The sequence below is a fragment of the Gigantopelta aegis genome, chromosome 12 (genome assembly GCF_016097555.1).
Source record: "Gigantopelta aegis isolate Gae_Host chromosome 12, Gae_host_genome, whole genome shotgun sequence".
In the NCBI taxonomy this organism is placed as follows: Eukaryota; Metazoa; Mollusca; class Gastropoda; order Neomphalida; family Peltospiridae; genus Gigantopelta; species Gigantopelta aegis.
The window spans coordinates 21,173,010-21,193,254 of record NC_054710.1 but is presented as its reverse complement, the minus strand read 5'-3'; the positions used below and the strand labels follow the sequence as shown (position 1 = coordinate 21,193,254).

General features: G+C 39.1%; 1 protein-coding gene across 3 annotated transcripts in view; it reads right to left on the bottom strand.

Moving 5' to 3' along the window:
- The window catches only part of LOC121386433 (balbiani ring protein 3-like), a 251,642-nt gene that overhangs the window by 51,930 nt on the left and 179,467 nt on the right, over positions 1 to 20,245 (bottom strand). For all 3 annotated transcript variants that reach the window (XM_041517325.1, XM_041517326.1, XM_041517327.1), the window contains exons 12-16: positions 18,070 to 18,159; positions 9,031 to 9,120; positions 7,181 to 7,270; positions 6,268 to 6,357; positions 5,132 to 5,221 (exon numbers count right to left, since the gene is read on the bottom strand). In XM_041517325.1, coding sequence (XP_041373259.1) covers positions 5,132 to 5,221; positions 6,268 to 6,357; positions 7,181 to 7,270; positions 9,031 to 9,120; positions 18,070 to 18,159 — 450 coding nt within the window. The remainder of the gene's footprint in view (positions 1 to 5,131; positions 5,222 to 6,267; positions 6,358 to 7,180; positions 7,271 to 9,030; positions 9,121 to 18,069; positions 18,160 to 20,245) is intronic.

The window sequence follows — 20,245 nt, the reverse complement described above, 5'->3', positions numbered from 1 at the left end:
TTCTCTTGAACAAAAATAGAAAGTGAAAAGAAGTCCGTCTAAGCAATTCAATCATTTACAAAAAGAAACACTTTCTAAAATTTAAGAAATATGGGACTGTCACTGGGTGTGTATATGTGTGTCAAAGCATTGCACATTGGAACGAAACTGTGCCAAATGGCTCCAAGTGTAAACATTAGACAAAACGGAATCTAGCGTTGACTGAAACGGCACCAAAATCTATGGCTAAAATGGAAACAAGGTTGGGTTTTTTTTTATGTCTGCCCCCCCCCCCCCCCCCCCCCCCCCAATAAATAAATTAAACAAATAATTTTTAAAATGTTTATAATTTTGCTTTTGTCTTCTTGGAGTACATTATCGGTAGTCATCTCATTACATGAATCCATTATTAAGTACAAGTAGCACTTGCTGCAGGTTATGTAAGATCAACTTTGTATATTTGTGAAATATATTGTATTAATATATTTAATTTATACATTCATGTGCTTACAAATTTTCTATCATTTTTTATATATGAAATGTATTTTATCTTGATGGGTGAGTTTGTTATTTTTTAAAGTTCATAAAAAGAACAAATAAAATAAAACTAATGAAACAGATACAATGTACTGACGCTGTAAACCTTTTTGCTGTTACTTTTATGATGTTAATAGGTAATCGGACATCTAAATAAAATATGTACGTGCCATGAATGGGAGGGGTTGAATATCACACGTAGTAAAGAGCGTATGGGATGGAGGAGGTTCATGACATACTCTATCAAAATGTACAAGTGTAACCGGTCTGGGTTATGGTAAAATAAAAAATAAAAATGAAGTTTGTTTAAAACGTTAAATAATTGTATTTTGGTGTAGACCTGCACAAGAGGGCAGGATGGGTAGTTATGAATGGTTCCTGTTTATTATATGCAATAATAAGAATATGTTTAATAGGTAGGCTACCGTTTTAACAATATTGAGCCAATACTTTGAGGTATGTTTTTGCCAACAAAAATGGTTCATTTTTTGTAGTGGTTCCATTTTAACCTGATCCCATTGGGTAAATTTCTGCCAACCGTTTGTGGGTTACATTAGCTAGACTTTAATTTTTTTTTTTTTTACTCAACACATGAAACCGAATTACCTTTTCGAAAACAGTCAAATTAGTTTGGGAAAGTTTCCATCATCCGCAGCCTACTTCACGAATAATCGGACAATTAATTAATAATAAATATGCAGGCAAGTTTACAAATTTCCTGCTGACTGTTACATTCGTCATTCATTCTCCTACAAAACATGGAAAATATCACCATGAGCTGGCCCGGATTACAAATGTTGGGAAATCGCTTCTCCGGACATCTACTAATCCATCTACTAATCCCCAGACCCCCCCTCCAAATAAGGATCTATCGGCACCTGTGACAGGCTTCACCTGCCAGCTCCGTGGTCACAAACTCATAACTACTTACCCAATTTTTTTTTCTGGCATATACCCTGAATGTGTTAGGCTCATAAGGTGCTTGAGACATGGCCCTCAGAACAAGATTCATGTCCCATTTCAGTGAACAACAATGTTGAACCTAGTCTTCATGCTTGAAACCTTTAATCATAGCGTGGATCTCAGGAATGGACCACAGTTTGGATCCTGTGGCTGCATCACGGACTGTGGCATTGACCGATATGTAGTCAGCTATGGTAGCCCCTTGAGCTTCAAGGATGTACAGAAATACAGCAAAAAGTCAGCTAACTTCTCCACCCGGATGGTCTAGCTGAGGTTTCACTTTTTGAGGCAAACACCATCTGTGGAAGCAAAGGCAACAAACATTGTAAACTGCAGCCATTGATGACCGGTGTGCTTTCAGGATCACTTCCATGGTCTTAGAAGTAAAGTGGGTTTTTTCAACCCCTCTGAGATAAAGTCCAGGCGTGTAGTTGAAAGGAGCGCGGTTGAGAATGGTGTAGTCTCGACATTGGATGTAGTAGCAGATGGTCCCAATCTGGTAGTCAGAGGATCTGGATCCGTGAGCCATATGAGGTCTGGAAACCATACTCTGTTTGGCTACATCGGAGCCATGAGTAGGAGATGACAGCAAAACTGCTGGAAGTGCTGCAAAACACTTGGAAGCAGGATTGGAGGTGAAAAAGCATAAGCGTCCATGTTTTCTCAACTGATGCCCAGTGTGTCGAGATCGAGGGCTTCCATCTGGATCTGAAACCGGTGACATGTAAACCCGAAGCTGACAACTGAAGCGGATCACAAACAGGTCATTGTTGGATGTCCAGAGTCTGTGGCACACCCACCGTACACCCCGAGATAAATCATCCATCCTGTCGCTTGAGGTGCAGATGGACGAGACAATTGTCGGCTAGCACATTGGAAACCCCTGGAATGTAACGAGCTCTTAACTGCAGCAGAATAGTATTAACCAAGCAGGTAATGCTTGTTGAAATATGCCATGCTGTGGATCATTCTCAGGTCTGTCAAAACTTTATTTGGGTCCAGGAAGATGTCCGAGTAAAACACTGGCGTGAGATTGACCCTTGAGATCTTCCACAATGCACCCTTCTCCAACAACTTGTCTATGGACTCCTGGAGAACACACAAGTGTGAGCTGGAGTGGAAGACAAGTGTAGGCAATATCCTGTCTTCAATATTGTCATGATGTATGCATCGTCACACAGAATCTCCCAGTTCGCCAATAGTGTTGAGGTCGACTTCTGACAGTGGATATTTCAACTGGTGTGAGACATGCTGGAAGCATCAAGTTGGAATTATTGCTCAGAATCAATGTGAGGGGCAGTTGAAGGTCGGTTGATCCGGAGAAGCCCAACATTGGCCTGCTGGCATCAATATCAGGAGGGCTTTCTGTAGGAGTGACTGGGTGGACGGAAGTTTTTGTTCTGGAAATCGCCGAAAAGGCTGACGCCGAAAAGTGGTACCCTTCCAGTGCTTCTGCTGACCTTGACGTTGGAAAAACAACTTGCATTTTTGTGGCCTCCAGAGTAGATAACTGTAAAGCCTTCACCGTGGCAGTAGACTGCTGTGCCTTGTCATTGGCAGCAACGACCTCAGTGATCTTGCCAGTGAACAACTTCGAAGCCAACCATGGCTGAGCTAAATGCTCCTTCTTATGGGAGATGTCAAGCAATGATTGCCTTAGGTAGGCCTGTCATCTCTCTGGTGTCAACATAGTAGACATGGATGTCACCGTAGAAGTCAGGAAATCCAACATCTTAGCGGATTACTGGAATAAGGCATATCCCTTCGGATCCTTGACTTGAGAAGCCATCGCTGCTAGAAACACATCTAAGTAAAACACATACAAAGCATGTCCAGAATTGAACCACTCGATCTGAAACCTCCACAGGTGACGACTTGCCGAGACGTCCAAGATCATCGTCCAACACCAGTGCTAGATCTTTGAAGGGCATATTAAACACTCAGTGACCAGATAGCTGTGCTGTGACCAATGAGAAAAAGCCACAAAGGAAGCCATATCATGGAACATTTGGTCCAAGTCAGTGGCGACATCCGATATCAAAGATCCCGCAGCCAACGAATGTTCACTATGTCATATGCAGGCACATCAGTGGCGATCATAGACATGCACTGGACCTTTTTTAGAAGTTGCAGAAGGGTGAGGCAAGGACGGCAACAGGTCGTAGACTATGGCAAGGCAGTTCCTCATGGTCATATGATCCACCATATCGATGTCATCCACCACCAGTGGCACTGAGTTTTCATCAGGGAAGTCCCTCAGCAACCGTGCACAGGAATGACGATTTGTTGTACTGGCCATTCGTGGTGATCCGGACCGGGGACCCGTCAGCAACCCTTGAAGCAGTATCTGCAAACGAGTGATGCTGGCGGTCCGTGTGGCCCATGCAAAGCCGTGGGAAATGGCTATGATGCTGACTCCAATGAGATGATGAAACATTCGACTGTTCAAGAGATAGTGAGAAGATCGCCGCACTGGAGAAGCCAACGGTAGCTGCTAGTGCCTTAGACACAGTAGATTGCAAAGTTGAACTCTTGGGCAAAGCAGATTCACGAATGGATGAAGCTGGAGATGGCTGTACAGACACCACTGGATCTTTCGAGTCTGGAGCCGTGGTTACTATAGAAGCCCTCATGGCCATTCAGTGTCTCCTGCAAGATTGTAGGCAGTAAGCTCTTCAAAATATCTGCAACAGTCCTTGATCAATGATTGAATCTCTGAAACCGGCGCCACCATCGTCTCTAACATTTTAGCACGGATCGCCACTACATGCTGGTAGGCCACAAACTCTGTCACAGTCAAAGCAGAACAGAGATCACACCGTGAATCATTGTCGCATCGAGTCCGACACCCCGGGCAAAGTTAGTGCGGTCTCTCCCCCCCCCCCCCCCCCCCCCCCCCCCCATGCCATGAAAATTTTGCAGCAAAGGCAAGACTTTACAACAACAACATCAGAGCATGCATCTGACATAATTTTCAACCTGTAAAATAGAAAGAAAAACCTCAAGTCTGTACAATTCTGGTAAACAATAGTCGCCATTTTTAAAATGTCGGCCACTCCTTGTTGACTGGCACACACAATTATTAAAAATTTTGGAAATATCACTTGAAACCAAGTGAATTACGCCAAAGTAATTATACAATAATGTGGTAACAATATGTAGGAAGATATTACACACACAAAACAATCAATAAAGACAAGAAAAGCCGATAGATGGCTCAGATTAAATCAGAGCACATGGAAATGACATCCAAACCGCAACAGCAGAGGAAAAAGAAGGAAGTTACATTTACGTGACTGGAACTAGAGGAAGCATACAGTAGAAGAATTTTAGGCCATCCCATTGGCTGTTGTAATGTTTGGACCAGACTACAAGCTGGGGGGGGGGGGGGGGGGGGGGGGAGAGAGAGTACCCTTGTTTGAGGACAGGTGATGTTGAAAAGAAATTGAGCTTTATGGCATACTTCTTATATTGCCAATCAATTCTATCAAAATACACTCTCCAGGTATTTGTTAAAGAAATCATTTTCAAACTAGAAGAGAACGCTAAACAAGAAAAGAAAAAATACTCAACTATGATTTCTGTAAACATTATAGAATGTCAAAAAAATTTGAATAGTTATAATGTACATATATTCCTAGAACACACATACCACAGGTATCTCCATTCCGGTGCTTTGGACACTCACATGTGCAGGTATCCTCATGAAGAATGCCATACATACACTGTAAGTTGCATGTTTCTGCAAAAAAAAACAATACAGTGAAGTTATATTTCAATACTATTTTCTATTACGCTTTGCATTATTTGATTCAAACAATCATTCATAAATAAAATGCATAAACTTAGGGACAATATCTTGACATGATACGCCATTACTATAATTATTTATAATATCTGCAATCATTTCAGGGGCAATGGGTTGGGTGATGGTAGCGGTAATTATCCTAACGAATTAATGGCAGATTAATATTTTAATCTGGAAGTAAATGATAGACACTGGAAAACAGGTTTATAGATGACTTGTAATGATACATAATTTTATGTCAATTTATCTAATTTAATATCAGTCCTAATGTCCACAGTTGAAACTCATTTCATAATCTAAATAGTTGTACAATGCCTAAATATGGAAATGAAAAGCTTGCGAAAATTATTATACAGAATGCAAATTGTGTATTTTTAAAGGCAATTGCATTTTGCGCAATGCCAATTGTGAGCCTTGATGTCATTTTACATACATTACGAGGCAGCTAGGCCCCATCAAAACGTAGTCTAGTTATTTGTTTAAACACACACAAAAATTCAAATAGGAGAGAAAGGAAAACAAAGAAATAAGAAAGAAAGACAAGAGAACTAGTGAGGTACATGATACGCCCATCATGAGTTTGATGGAAAGCCATATCTATCTACGCGTATGATTCTAGTCTAATTATATGAAATGTTTTCAATGGGATGGATGAACAGTTTGCTTTGGACCAAACACTATCCCAAGTTGTTCCTACATGTGGTTTGATGATCCTGTATGCAAGAAATGATGTGGACAAGGATTTACTTTTATGTGCAGTAGACTGTTAAAAGTAGGTCACAGTGACCTAGTAATAGTATGCGACACACCGCAATCCCAAGTTGTTATAACATGTGAGGTTTGATGGTTCTGTATGCATGTGTATGCAAGATATGTTCTGGACAAGGATTTACAGTTATGTGCAGCAGACCGTGAAAGGTAGGTCACAATTGTAGAATTTCACAAAACTAGATTAATAGTTATTCCCAGAACAGACATACCACACCGATCTCCATCCCAGTATTTTTTACAATTACATTTGCAGTCAGATTCTTGAAGAGTGCCTTTGTCACAAATTAAGTCACATTTTTCTGCAAAATATAAAACAGTCCAATAAAATTATCAACATATATTAATATTATTCTTTGTATTAATTCATTAAAACATTTATAGTCGGGGAGGGGCAATTCTACAGTAACACACATGACATTCAGACATACAGTATCTATCGGTATCCGGACAAAATCCCACAGTACAAAATACCACAGGACATAATCCCACAAAGTGAAAATAGGGACAAAATCCCACACAATAAAATTTAAACATTTTGTTTTATATGCATCATCACACAGGCATACTGAATCTGAAGCAGAGTTGGTGGTAATTACACAATGGTAACACACCTGATACTGTCTGAAAATGTCAATTATAGAACCACTGAAAAAACGACATTCAGAACAAACTCAAATTAAACTACATTTTCACTTTAAAATAATGTTTTATCATAATACTTCAACTTATAAATGCATCAGTAGGTTCTTTTTTTCTTCATATATCTAATTTAATATCAGTTGTCTTAATGTCGACATAGTTCAAAATAATTCCATAATCTTAATAATTGTACAATACTTAAAAATAGAAATCACATTATTGTGAAAAAAAACCCAAACAGAATAAATACTGTGTATTTTGAGAGCCATTACCTCTAGCTAGTGCCCCACCAATTTCAAGCCTTGATTCTATACCATTCGTATTTATAATCGGTTCCAGTTATTTGTTGAAAGAATTGTTTTCAAAATAGGTAAGAAAGAAAAACAAGGATTTTTTTTTTTTTTTAAAACTCAACTATATTTCCCCTAAATATTGTAGAAGTTAAAAAACCTGGACAAATAGTTATTCTAAAAACATACATACCACAACTGTCTCCAGACCGGTATTTAGGACAAGCACATGTACAATCTTGTCGAAGAGTGCCACCCTTATCACACTTCAAGTTACATTTCTCTGTAAAGTATAAAACAGTAAACAATGAATGAATGAATGAATGTTTAACGACACCCCAGCACGATAATACATCAGCTATTGGGTGTGAAACTATGGTAAATAGTAAACAAGCATATATACTGACACACAATGAAAACGCAAAACAGATATTTTTCAATATGTTGTTGTGATTAATGAAAAATATATTTATTGGATTTCAAATAACAATTTATGAGAGGAAGATGGTGGATGATTACCATTCTGGAGAGCAAACTGTAGTCCAGCCGTTCTGAGTCGACGGATGACCGTCATCAGATGGATAGGCCTTCCATGACGTCCTATCGTGTTGCTTGCTGTCATCGTCGCAGTTCAGAACCGGTCACAGAGGTGGTGTTGTCGAATCTGCCAATCTTGGCGTGGTGTCATAACGGGACTTTGACCAGGTCGAGGTCGATCACGGACACTCCCAGTCTGTTGATGACGTTCAGCAAGTCGTCCAATAGTTGATGGACGGACTCTGAAAGTCCTAGCAACTTGGCTTTGCGAAGTCCCCCCTTAAATTGAACCATGCCCAACGCTCGCTCCCTTTGTTTTTCTCCGAGTCGTGGTATTCTTAATGTGACGAGGAATATGACACCGTTACATGACTTTTATGCATCCACATACTGGCATTTCACGTGCATTGCATGCAGCATGATTGAGCATGTAGTGAACGCATTTCACACCATTTTTTGTCTCTGCTATTGTATGTGTAACGAGAATAAAACCAGGATTAAAATCCAGACAAATGGCTTCCTCTCATAAATTGTTATTTTAAGTCCAATAAATATATTTTTCATTAATCACAACAAAATATTGAAAAATATCTGTTTTGCGTTTTCATTGTGTGTCAGTATAGTTATATTTTAATACTATTTTCAAATTTATTGCATTATTTGATTAAAATATTCATTCATAAATAAAATAACCAAATTTAACCACAACTATTTTGAAAAGATATATTGCATTATACCATTGTTCTTAACACATGCAACCATTTTTTTTTTTTTTTGTGTTTGTAATTATGTTGATCAATTAAAGAAAAACAGACTGTAATGTTTAGTTGTTCTGGGGAGAAGTATAGTAATTTAATCATTGATCCTAATTAATGCAGGTATAGTTGCAACTAGTTTCTTAATCTCAGTAGCTGTATAATGCTGTTTTATAATAAAAAATCAAAAGCTGATTGTGAAAATTATCATACAGAATGCAAACTGTGTAATTTGAGTGGTAATTGCCTTTTAATCAACTGTCCCCTGCTAATTGTTTGTGCCTTGATTTCATGCACTTTCCAGTCAAGTCAAAAACCAAAAAACCCTAATAAAACATACTTCATGTCCAAGCTAGTGAACATAACACACTGAGAAGCACTTTTAGACTCTTTTTCCTGATGCAAATTTTACTCTCAATTTATGTCAATTTAAATCATTCTTTTTTGTTTCATTGATTTTTTTTTTTTTTAACAGTATCACTGTTAATATCAGTGGACATAATTTCGTCATATCAATAGTTATACAATGCCTTAAGATGAAAAAACAGAAGCCCTGTTTGTGAAAATAATCATACAGAATGCATACTTTGTATTTTGGTTGCCACACCCACACCCAATGCCAATTTTGAGCCTTAATTATTGGATACTTCTTATATTGCCAATTAATTCTATCAAAATACACTGTCTAGGTATTTGTTGAATAAATTATTTTAAAAATAGAAGAGAAAGGTTATTACAACAACATACATACCACAGTTATCTTCAATCCGGTGCTTTGGACAATCACATATGCAGGTATCATTATAAAGAATACCATATTTACAATTTAAGTTGCATGTTTCTGCAATAAAAAACAATACAGTGTAGTTATATTTCAATACTATTTTCTACTAGGCTTTGCATTATTCGATTAAAACAATCATTCATAAATAAAATACTCAAACTTGTGGAAAATTTAGAATTTTTTTTTCTAATTTTCATTATTATTCATACTTACCTAGTGCTAGCAGAACAAATACCTTCACACTGCCAAATTTTCTCCCTTGCCGAATATGTGTAGTGCTATCCGTGCATGGGCTACCTGTAACCTCATTCTCGGTTCAACGTCCACCCAGATCCACCGAGTTGAAGTCCTCCCTGGTGTAGGAGGTATAGTTTGTTGTGTTAGCACTAGGTAAATATGAATAATAATGAAAATTAGAAACAAATTTTCTAATAGTCTTATTCAACTGACTGTGCTAACACAACAAATATGCTATAACGGATGTGCAATGACACTGTTGGAGCACGTGAATTCAATGTTAAAGGGTGGAGGTAAGGAAAAGGAGGAGCTTACCCATACCCAAAAAACCTCCTTGTAAGTAATGGCATAGAGATAGGACGAACCACGACATACGTTAACAATAAGAGTCAAAGAGACTTTTTGGCAAACAAAAGGGGCTTTCCAAAAAGACTGAACTCATCCTAACGAAAGGGAGGAAAAACATCTCCCTAGAGAGAGGTAACGGTAAACAACACAACAAAAACCCATCACGTGTAAAGGGTGTGGTCTTAAACATGTCCGAAATGTGAACTGGTGGTGTCAGGACAGAATAGAGGTCGACCCCTTTCCGTTGCCCAGTGCAAAGACACGACGAGTTGAGCCACAATGACTGTCTGGATCCTGTGCATACTGTCAGGTCCAACTGTCATATCTCGGAAATAAAAACAGTCAAAAGTGTGCTGTCCTTTCCAAACCACCGCATTCATGACCTTTATAATATCTAAAGAGTCATGAAAGTTCAGGGAAGCAGAAGTGGCTTTGATTTCATGTGGTTTAACAAAAAAATTACGTAACACATTATCACCCGCCACCTTGATGGTAACAGCAATCCATCGAGACAAAGCATTTTTGGTGACATCACTGGCCCGCATGGTATAGGAGGTTCTTCGTACGATCCAAATAGTACTTCAATGCCCGCACCAGGCAAAGATCGAAGTCTATCCAAGTTGTCAGATGGAAGCATACACGATAAACTGTGAATGGCAGCAGGGGGAAACTTTTCCACCAGAGCCTGGGTTTAGCAACAAAGATAGGGTCGGTACGTAAAGTGACAAACCTGTCCGAGTTGTAATCAACCAAATCATACAAAAATGCATGGATCTCACTGATTCGATGACAGACCGCCAAAGAGACCAGAAACAGTCACAGCTCATAAGGCGCACCGCTTAAGAGCGTGTAACACTAGAAAGACATTCCCGTTCGGAATAATGGAAGGTCTTTTTACCGTGGCTTGCAATGATTTAAGTAAATCATGCAACACCAGGTTTGTGAAAAAATCACAACGTCCACACTGCTTAAAATTAGTGAAAATCACCGCTCTGTGACTTTTCACAGCCAGGACTTTGAGTTTCCTTTCTTGGACCAACGCCAGAAAGTACTCCGCTAAATCATTGACAGTTGGCGATAAAGGATCGAAATCCCATTCGTGCGCCCAACTAACCCAAGTACTCCAGTGACACCACTGGTAAACCAACTCTGTAGAACAGCGCTTCACTATGGAGACGTGGTGAGCAATTCATGTTGAAAAGCCTCTTCTTTGCAAGGAAGCCCTGACAACCTCAATGTGTGAAGATGGAAAAACCCCGGCTTCGGATGCCAAACTGCCTATTGCAGTCTCTGACTGAGCAGATCGGGCAATGCTGGTAACTGTAATGGTACTGCCACTAACAATGACAGGAGCTGTGGAAACCAGGACTGCACCACCCACACAGGAGCAATCAGTGTCACATGACAAGGTTGCTGTACTACCTTGGTCAGCACCTTGCCGAGCAAGACTGGGGGAGGGAAGGCATAAAAATCATGTCCCATCCAATCCATACTCAAGGTGTCGTACTCCAATGCCAGTGTGTCCGGTACCGGAGACACGAACACCAGCAATTGGTTGTTCAACCGTGTGGCAAACATGTCCACCTGTGGACTGCCCCACACCCGGAGAACCTCTGCGACCACCCCCTTGTTCAACATCCACTCCGTCGATACGGGAGTATGTCGACTCAGTGTGTCGGCTAACACATTCATCGAGGAAAGAATGTTTTGCCCACAGGGTCATCCCTAGTTCCAAAATCTAAAGAGCTTTGTGACCCAACGTCTCCAATTTTGTGCCACCCCAACGGTTGAGATACGCAACTACCGTAGTATTGTCGCATCTCAACAGAATTCAATGTTGTTGAATAACACTCTGGAAGTGAAGACAGGCACGATGCACTGCCTCCATCTCCAAACAGATGATATGGAGCTTCCTTTCGGAGATTCCATACCCCTGAAATGTGTTGATCCCACAAGAATGCTCCATAACTGTACAGTGATGCATCTGTGAAAAGGATCAGGACCGGAGCAGGGGAGTTCAGCGGAACCGTTTCAGAAATGCACTAAAGTGTCTCAATTGTGACTGTCAGTCCGTGGGAACAAATGCCACTGGAGTGGTCATTTGAATCATCTGAACTGCACGATCAATGTGGCCAGAGATTCTAGGTGACCCAACACCTCATGCAGAGTTTGTACCATAGTACTCTGCTCCTCCATCAAATGTCGCACAGATGTTTGAAAATTGTGGATATGAGCATCGGTGGGAGAAACTGACGCCTCCACAAGATCGAAGACCACTCAGAAATACATGAAATTTTGAGCCAGCATTAACTCTGATTTCACTCAATTGGGAATAAACTCCAATTGTATGATCATGTCCAAAACCAGCAGGACATTGGTCCGACACTCACGACGACGCTGGGATCAACCAATCAACCAGATAGGTATGCATACGAACCCCTAATGAATGAACATGACCTACCACTACTTTTATCATGTGTGTAAAATCATAAGGACTCATCGTCGAACCAAATGCTAGCACACAAAACTCATATACTTTCCTATCAAAAAGGAAGGGCAGAAACTTCCAAAACGCCTTGTTCACAGGGACATGTAGATATGTGTCTTTCAGATCGATAGACGCAGCCCACTCCCCAGTTTGAAGCAGGTTCTGGACCGACTGAACCGTTTCCATTTTCATGGATTGAACGACCACGAAGGCGTTCAGTGGCTTCAAATTGAGTATTCATCTCCACTCCCTAGTTTTCTTCACTGCGAAGAAAAGATGGGAATAAAATCCTGGAATGTCCAGACTGACTCTCTGGATGGCCCCTTTGTCGAGAAACTCGGCAATCATATTCTCCACTAAAATGTGCCGGCCCGCAGACAGTAGTGGCGAAATTCTCAGAGTGGAAGTAAAAGGTGGATCAAAGAAAAGGGTATTTTGTAACTGTGTTGAATGACCAACAGAACCCATGGATCGAGGCCCGGCAGCTCGCAACAATTTTGAAGGAAATGGCGTAGTCTACCCCCCACCCCCCCCCCAGTATGTTTGCTAACGGCACCTCTGAAAGCAACTGCCAATCTTTTATGTACCCTCACCCCAACTGCTGACCACCCTTAGGCGCAGTGCCTTAGGTGGACTGTGAATGGGACGCATTATGCCACTTGCGTCCATGCTGAGTGGAAGGCGGTCTGGTACCTGGCTGCCTCGTGGTGTCAAGAACCCGAGGGTTCTGAGTAGCCTGTAAAAAAGAAGCCTTCTTCACAGGAGCAGGCTTAAACCCTGGAAACGTGGAACGTTTGCCGAAGGTTGGGGGTTGAGTGTCCGGGACTGGTCATGACAAATCCTTGTCTAGGACAAGATTAAAATCGGGACCGAAAAGTAAGGTTTCCCTCAATGAACGAGAGGGAAAAAATGTTTTCACGACATTCGACGGACTCAACCTCGTCAGGCACGTTTCCCGAAGGAGACACCCTGGAATTTAGGCTGGGCCTCGACCTGAGGTATTGGGTCCCCACAAACTTATCAGACCTGGTCCATGACAAAAGCCAGGACCGCCAGATAATCGCACTCCTCCTCTACCTGCTAACTGGAGGAGTGAGAGAGAGCTGGGTCAGCAACTGAATCTGGTCCCACCGACGCTTCCTCCGAAGCCAGGTCACTGTCTAAACGATCCTTAACCTTCTGAGTACTGAAGGCGAGTTTTCTTGCCTGACGTCACGTCAGTCGACATACTGTACACTGTATACAGTACATTCCCCAATTCATATTTCCCGCCGTTTTGCACATGACACTCACCGGAAACGGAAATATAATAAAAGAAAATAAAAAAAAATAAAAATGGTGGCTTTTGTTTTGATTTTATGAATTGAAAATACCTTGAAATTTTGAGTTCAAAAAGTGGTTTTCGATAGCTGATTGTGACAGCTAATTAGATAATAAATTTGATATTTTTACCAACAACAAAAATTACCAAATATTGCAATATGAATCGTAGTTCGGGCTTTAAAAAAAATTCTGGTCAGAAAACCACTGTTATCGGGAATAATGGACATAAATACTGGACAGCTGGCCACAAATGCCCGTAAGTAAACGCAACTTTTTCCATTTTTTGCCTAATTTTAATCACCATTAGCCGATCTAAAAATAATAAAAATTACAAAAAAGACACAAAAATAATACTTACCGATTCATATATGAACTTTATTTCATGTATTTATAAAACATTTAAGTGAATATATGTGAGTAAAAATTATAAACTTGTACCCACTCAACATGGTTTTTGTTAAAAATTAATCCAGTAGTCTAAAGGTTAAGATCGTCACGGACTCCTCCTCCTCGAGACGCCCCCGGGGCAGTGTTTCCAGAGACAGATACAGTATGAACCGTATGGAAGTCTATAACTGCATCATCAAACTGCTGTCGAGACGCAGTTTCTGCTGGTTTCAGTGGAAAGCCGGGGGGTGGGGGGTGGGCGGGGCACGACTGTCCTTTCTGAGCATGCAACGGTCCCAACTGAGGCGAAGCTTGCAAGAATTCCAAGAAACTTCGAAACAATGTTTCTTAAATTCCAAATGGTCATTCCTGCGCTGAGTGCGGACCACAGGCCACCCCTGGTCAATGGGTGCCTGCACGATCCCCATCCCCTATAGAGCAAAGTCGAAGAGGTAGGAAATGTTGATGGTGCAAACTGTGAGGAGACCTCTGTTGCTACTGAAGTCACCGGACACTCTGGGTAAACGTATGCAAATGGAGGACTCAAGTGGGCTGAGCTCCACCCAACAGTGAACATCGGTTGGGATCTCACTGGGGACGGGTTTCGAAATGTTGGTACTGTCACTTGTAAGATGCACCGACGAGGAAACACGCTTGTGTTTCCCCCCTTAACGGACACTCTTCGAAATGTCCCCAGACTTGTGGGTTCTACCTGCTAAATCTAACTTCCCGACTACCGCAGTGGTAGTCGACAAGATTTCGTTGACCCACGTAACCTGGGTCTGTGAAGCAAACTGAGCCCACTGGTCAGGCGACCACGTGGTGCAGACCCCACACCGACGATCTTTCAAGCAAGACCGACGTGTGTCTTTATGTTAAAACTGAACATTACAACCATCCTGCGCACAAACTCTTTTTGCGCTGGATGCCACGGAACTTTTTTTCCTTTTCCATTAAAAGTACATGTGTACTTAGAATCTTTTTAAACCCCGATTTGTAACAAATAAAATTGATCACTAATGCATAGTAATTAAAAGCAGAGAGAAAAATAATTAAAATAATATTAATATGTGTACATGTATACATTAAATTAATTAAACTATTTAACTACATACAACCTCATAACTTTTTATGTGCAAATAATTTTCAAACTTGTATTTCTGCACAACACGGACTTGAGAAGTTTTTCATGGTTACAGCAACATGAATCAATGAGACACTATTATGTGTTTCGTAAATAGGACGACTACAGCTGTCCAGCATGGTATTTTAGTGAAGTCGTTTCATCGATCAGGATTATTCATTCAAGGCCTCATGCTTATTTCATAAAGTGTTATGGTACACACTTATAGTATAGTCTTAGAATGTACTTCGACCCCTGATATTATTATACAATGCACATGAGATAGTTATAAATATAACATTTGACCTGGCTCTAGAAATAGCCGGTGTAGCTATTCTGCTCTCACTCCCACTTGTAACAAAAAAGGTGGAAACCTTTTTTTGTTTTAAAGTCCTTTATAAGTATTGAACAGTCAACAATAAATACATTTATAGATTATTTAAGTTTATTATCCATATGGTTCAACATAATCAAGTTAATAATAATCATACGAAGCACACGTGTAATAACAAGTGTAATGACATAATTGTGGGAAGTGACGTCATAACATGACGTTGCTTCTCCAGTCCTAGCTCAGACTGTGCATTTGAAATATGATGTCATTTCGTCGTCGTCTTCTAGTTGTGGCTGAAACATTTTGAGTTGGGTCTCAATAACAATATTGATAACAAAGAAATTATTACACTCGCATGTGAGTCGTACTGATTTTACAAAACTTGTGTCAGGATTTATGTATTACCCTCGCTCTAGCTCGGGCAATAAAAAACTCCTGACACTCATTTCGTAAAATCAGTACGACATACAAGCTCGTATACTAATCTCTATATATTTTATGCTATTTCAAGTAGTTTGTATTTCATAAAAACCTCTTGCCTTGGACTCAGGCACTGGACCCAACAGAGGTCTGTACACAGATGTTGATAATTGTAACCAGTTGCAAACTCTGGGTCTTTTGTTTTAACTGGAGTGTAATACCTCGATAGCATTCTCACCAAGAATGGTGCTATTGTTAACGTCTGTTTAATCTTGTGATCAGCTCAGCAGCTTTGACAAATGTCTAGCCTAATGACAGTGAATTGATACTACTGTGAGTTACTGTAGGTTTAACTTATGGCAGACTTTAAAATCACCAACGTCTGAAACACCAGTCATATTGACCACTATTTATTTATTTATTACTATTTTAAATCATGCACAAGATACTGATGTCTGGGCAGGCCGGTCCAATTGACGGATAGAAATTTGTTCCAATAACAGAAACGGACAGGCTTCAGACCGACAAAAATGACAAAAGTGGGACCGGCAAGCACACGTTTAAAACAAAACAAAATTCAGTCTCGGAGATCGAGAATCGGTCCCAAACTGGGAAAATAGGGCTTTTCCCCACCCCTGGTGTGTGTGTGTGTGTGTGTGTGTGTGTGTCTATATATATATATATACATCTCTGATATATATATATACTTGACAAAAATAATCAATTACGATTACTTTAGAATGTCACGATTACGATTACAAGATAATTGAAAGTAATCGATTACGATTGCAAATACATTGTCTAGTAATCATGATTACAATCATGATTACATTTCCACAAATCTACACAAATAATGAAATGATGTTACCACCATGAAGTTATGCACTTTATTTTACAACCATACCGATTTCATTCATTGAAAGACATAATGGATAATTTTGGATTATTTATTAAATTATTCCAAACATTTATAAACGTATGTATACTGCAGGGAGGGAATCAGTTTCCAAAACCAGATTTATTATTCTTAAAAGGTACCCATAACTATATATTTTGTTATATTATTGAAATAAGCCATAATTAGTAATTGCAAATTGGCTGATCACCATTACTTGTTAGTTTTTTTATTGTTTGTAGACCGTATACCATTTAATACCATCCACTAATTAAAATATATATATATTTTTTTAAATCTATAAATGAAGAAATAAAGAATGAAAGAAAAGAACAAACAAGTAAAAAATAATTAAACTGATACCTGCATACATACATGTATACATGTGCACAAGTTGCTCATTGCATTTAATTGTTGACATTCTAAAAATGACTATTATTAATGAATCGATTTGCAGTCATGTTTGCTTTGTGCCATATTATAAGGATCCAATTGTATCGGTGAAAATTACAAGTATCTTGGTCTGGGTGTGTTTATTTTGGTATTATTAGAAGCGCCGCGTTTCGTAGAACATCTATTAAAATCAGCTTTCGGGAATTTTTATCAGACGTACATGTATTAATATTTTAAGCTATTTTAAAGGAAAATAAACAAGGTTTATCGTGATAGACTACTTTCAACTGGGTGTTTGCTTAATTAGTTACATTATTTGTGTTTGTGTCTGTGTTTATTCATTTTTTTATGGCAATGAATTAGGACACAAAACTGGGGCATGGTGCAGCACCCTTTTATATAGAACACTGTATACATTCAAGTGGTTTTATAGTAAACGTAAACACGATAGATACCATTATGTGAATGTGTGTCTTCATCCCCTGGGTAACATTCATTTGATAATCCAGACGTTATGATCAAGGCAAATAATAGTTCTACTATGAGAGTAGTAGACAATGGTTCTACTGACTGACCAGTACTAGCTAGCTGCTTCTAACTATAGGCACTGTTACTGGAGTTGATGCTAAACACATCTAAGTTTAGTAAATAATTATGAGAAATCATATATATATATGCGCCATCTAGGTTCTAGACAGAAAATTTAACATAGAGGGCCGACAATGCTTTAACATGGAAATCAAAGCTCATCAAAATTATTATATAGAATGCAAACTGTGTACTTTGAATGGCAATATCGTCTCTTGCGCAATTAATGCCAACTGCGAGCAGGTCACAGGTTTTAATGTGCACCTTCAGAGCATTCTACTTATACCAGTTAGGTCCCATCAAAAAGTACTGTAGTAGTTATTTGTTTTAAAACACGTTTTCAAAATCGAAGAGAAAGGAAACCATGCAAATAAATAAGAAAGAAAAAAAGATTCAACATTCTATAATTTCTCTAACTATTGTAGAATTTCACAAAACTAGATGAATAGTTACTCCTAGAACAGACATACCACACCGATCTCCATCCCAGTATTTTTTACAATTACATTTGCAGTCAGATTCTTGAAGAGTGCCCTTGTCACAAACTAAGTCACATTGTTCTGCAAAAGATAAAACAGTCCAGCAAAATCATCAATGTATATTAATATTATTCTTTGTATTCATTCATTAAAACATTTATAGTCAGGGAGGGGCAATTCTACAGTAACACACATGACATTCAGACATACAGTATCTATCAACCTCTACCGAATAACTGTGATACATGAAGATGCTTGTGCGTGCTTTATATGATAAAGCATACTGGCTACCCTTGTTACATATTCCTACCGGCCTTGGTGGCGTCGAGGTAGGCCATCGGTCTATAGGCTGGTAGGTACTGGGTTCGGATCCCAGTCGAGGCATGGGATTTTTAATCCAGATACCGACTCCAAACCCTGAGTGAATGCTCCGCAAGGCTCAATGGGTAGGTGTAAACCACTTGCACCGACCAGTGATCCATAACTGGTTCAACAAAGGCCATGGTTTGTGCTATGGGAAGCACAAATAAAAGATCCCTTGCCGCTAATCGGAAGAGTAGCCCATATAGTGGTGACAGCGGGTTTCCTCTCAAAATCTGTGTGGTCCTTAACCATATGTCTGATGCCATATAACCGTAAATAAAATGTGTTGAGTGCGTCGTTAAATAAAACATTTCTTTCTTTCTTTCTTGTTACATATTCCCAACATGTTTCTTTTGTTTAATGACACCACTAGAGCACTGATTTATTAATCATCGGCTATTGGATGTCAAACATTTGGCAATTTTGACATACATGTATATAGTCTTAAAGGGTAAACCCGCCATTTTTCCATTAGTAGCAAGGGATGTTTTACATCCTGCCCCTCCCAACATATCAGACAAAACTAAAGAATATTTATTCATAGCCTAAACTCAATCAAAGTCAGAGATAGTGGTAATTACACACAGTAACACTAGTGACACTGTCTGAAAATGTCAGTAGAACCACTGAAAAACGACATTCAAAACAAACTCAACTACATTTTCACTTTAAAATAATGTTTTATCATAATACTTCAACTTATAATTGCATCAAATACATGTGCATGTAGGTTCTTTTTTTTTTTAAATATTTAAACAGGTCAAACAAGAACATTAATGGATAACTGGTTATGGGTCAATTTTTCATAGCAGAGCGGCAAGGGTAACTTTTTTTTCCGGTTTAATTATGCTCCTAAAAGTCATGGCTATACCATTAGCTCATTTTGAAGCTTATTATCTCTAGTTTATCATAGGCCTTGATGTGATGGCCAAATATGATCACGTTCTTGGGGAAAATTATGTCACATGACACAGGCTCCCATTTTTCTAATCATGTGTGTGTATGTGTATGTATATGTGTGTGTGTGTGGGGGGGGGGGGGGCTGATTTTTACCAGTTAAAAAAAAAATGCCGAATTTGGATAACATTTATTCATATTAGCTTTTAACTGCCAAACAGCTATATTAGGTAGGTGGATAACAACAAAAATTGTGCACTTTGTGATAGAATTGTGCCACTTTGCATGCATACATGTATATAGTACTTGGGTCCCTTAAAGTTTTCTGATATAATGCCAGTTGAAGAGCACCCCCTTGATGTCTGCAACGCCACCTAGTGATAAACTTTATTTGGCATATTTGTCAATATTAAAGTTTTTGATGTGGTGTCTTGTACCCTTTACTTCAAAAATTGCCTAAATTGATCCATGATTATACATAATTATATTATATTCATGATTAATTGGATTTAAAACATGTTAAGTAATAATTTGACTTTTTTGATTTTTTGCCTAATTTTAATCAACATCAACTGATCTAAAATATTATAAAAATTAGAAAAACCCACAAAAATAATACTTACCGATTCAAATATGAACTTTGAATATATGTGAATAAAAAATATAAACTTGTACCCACTCAACATGGTTTTTGTCAAAAATTAATCCAGTAGTCAAAAGGTTAATGAAACTACCTTCAGTCTGTCTTTAGGCCAGGATTTTGCTGATTGAGCTGCTAAATAATGGCAATTTGTTGCTGGAGAAGACATCAAGGCTATTTCAACTAAATGAGCCTTTCTTGCAAAAATTATTTTAAGCCTCCTTCCTCACCATCTGCACATTTTGCATACTGTGAGTAACCGATGAG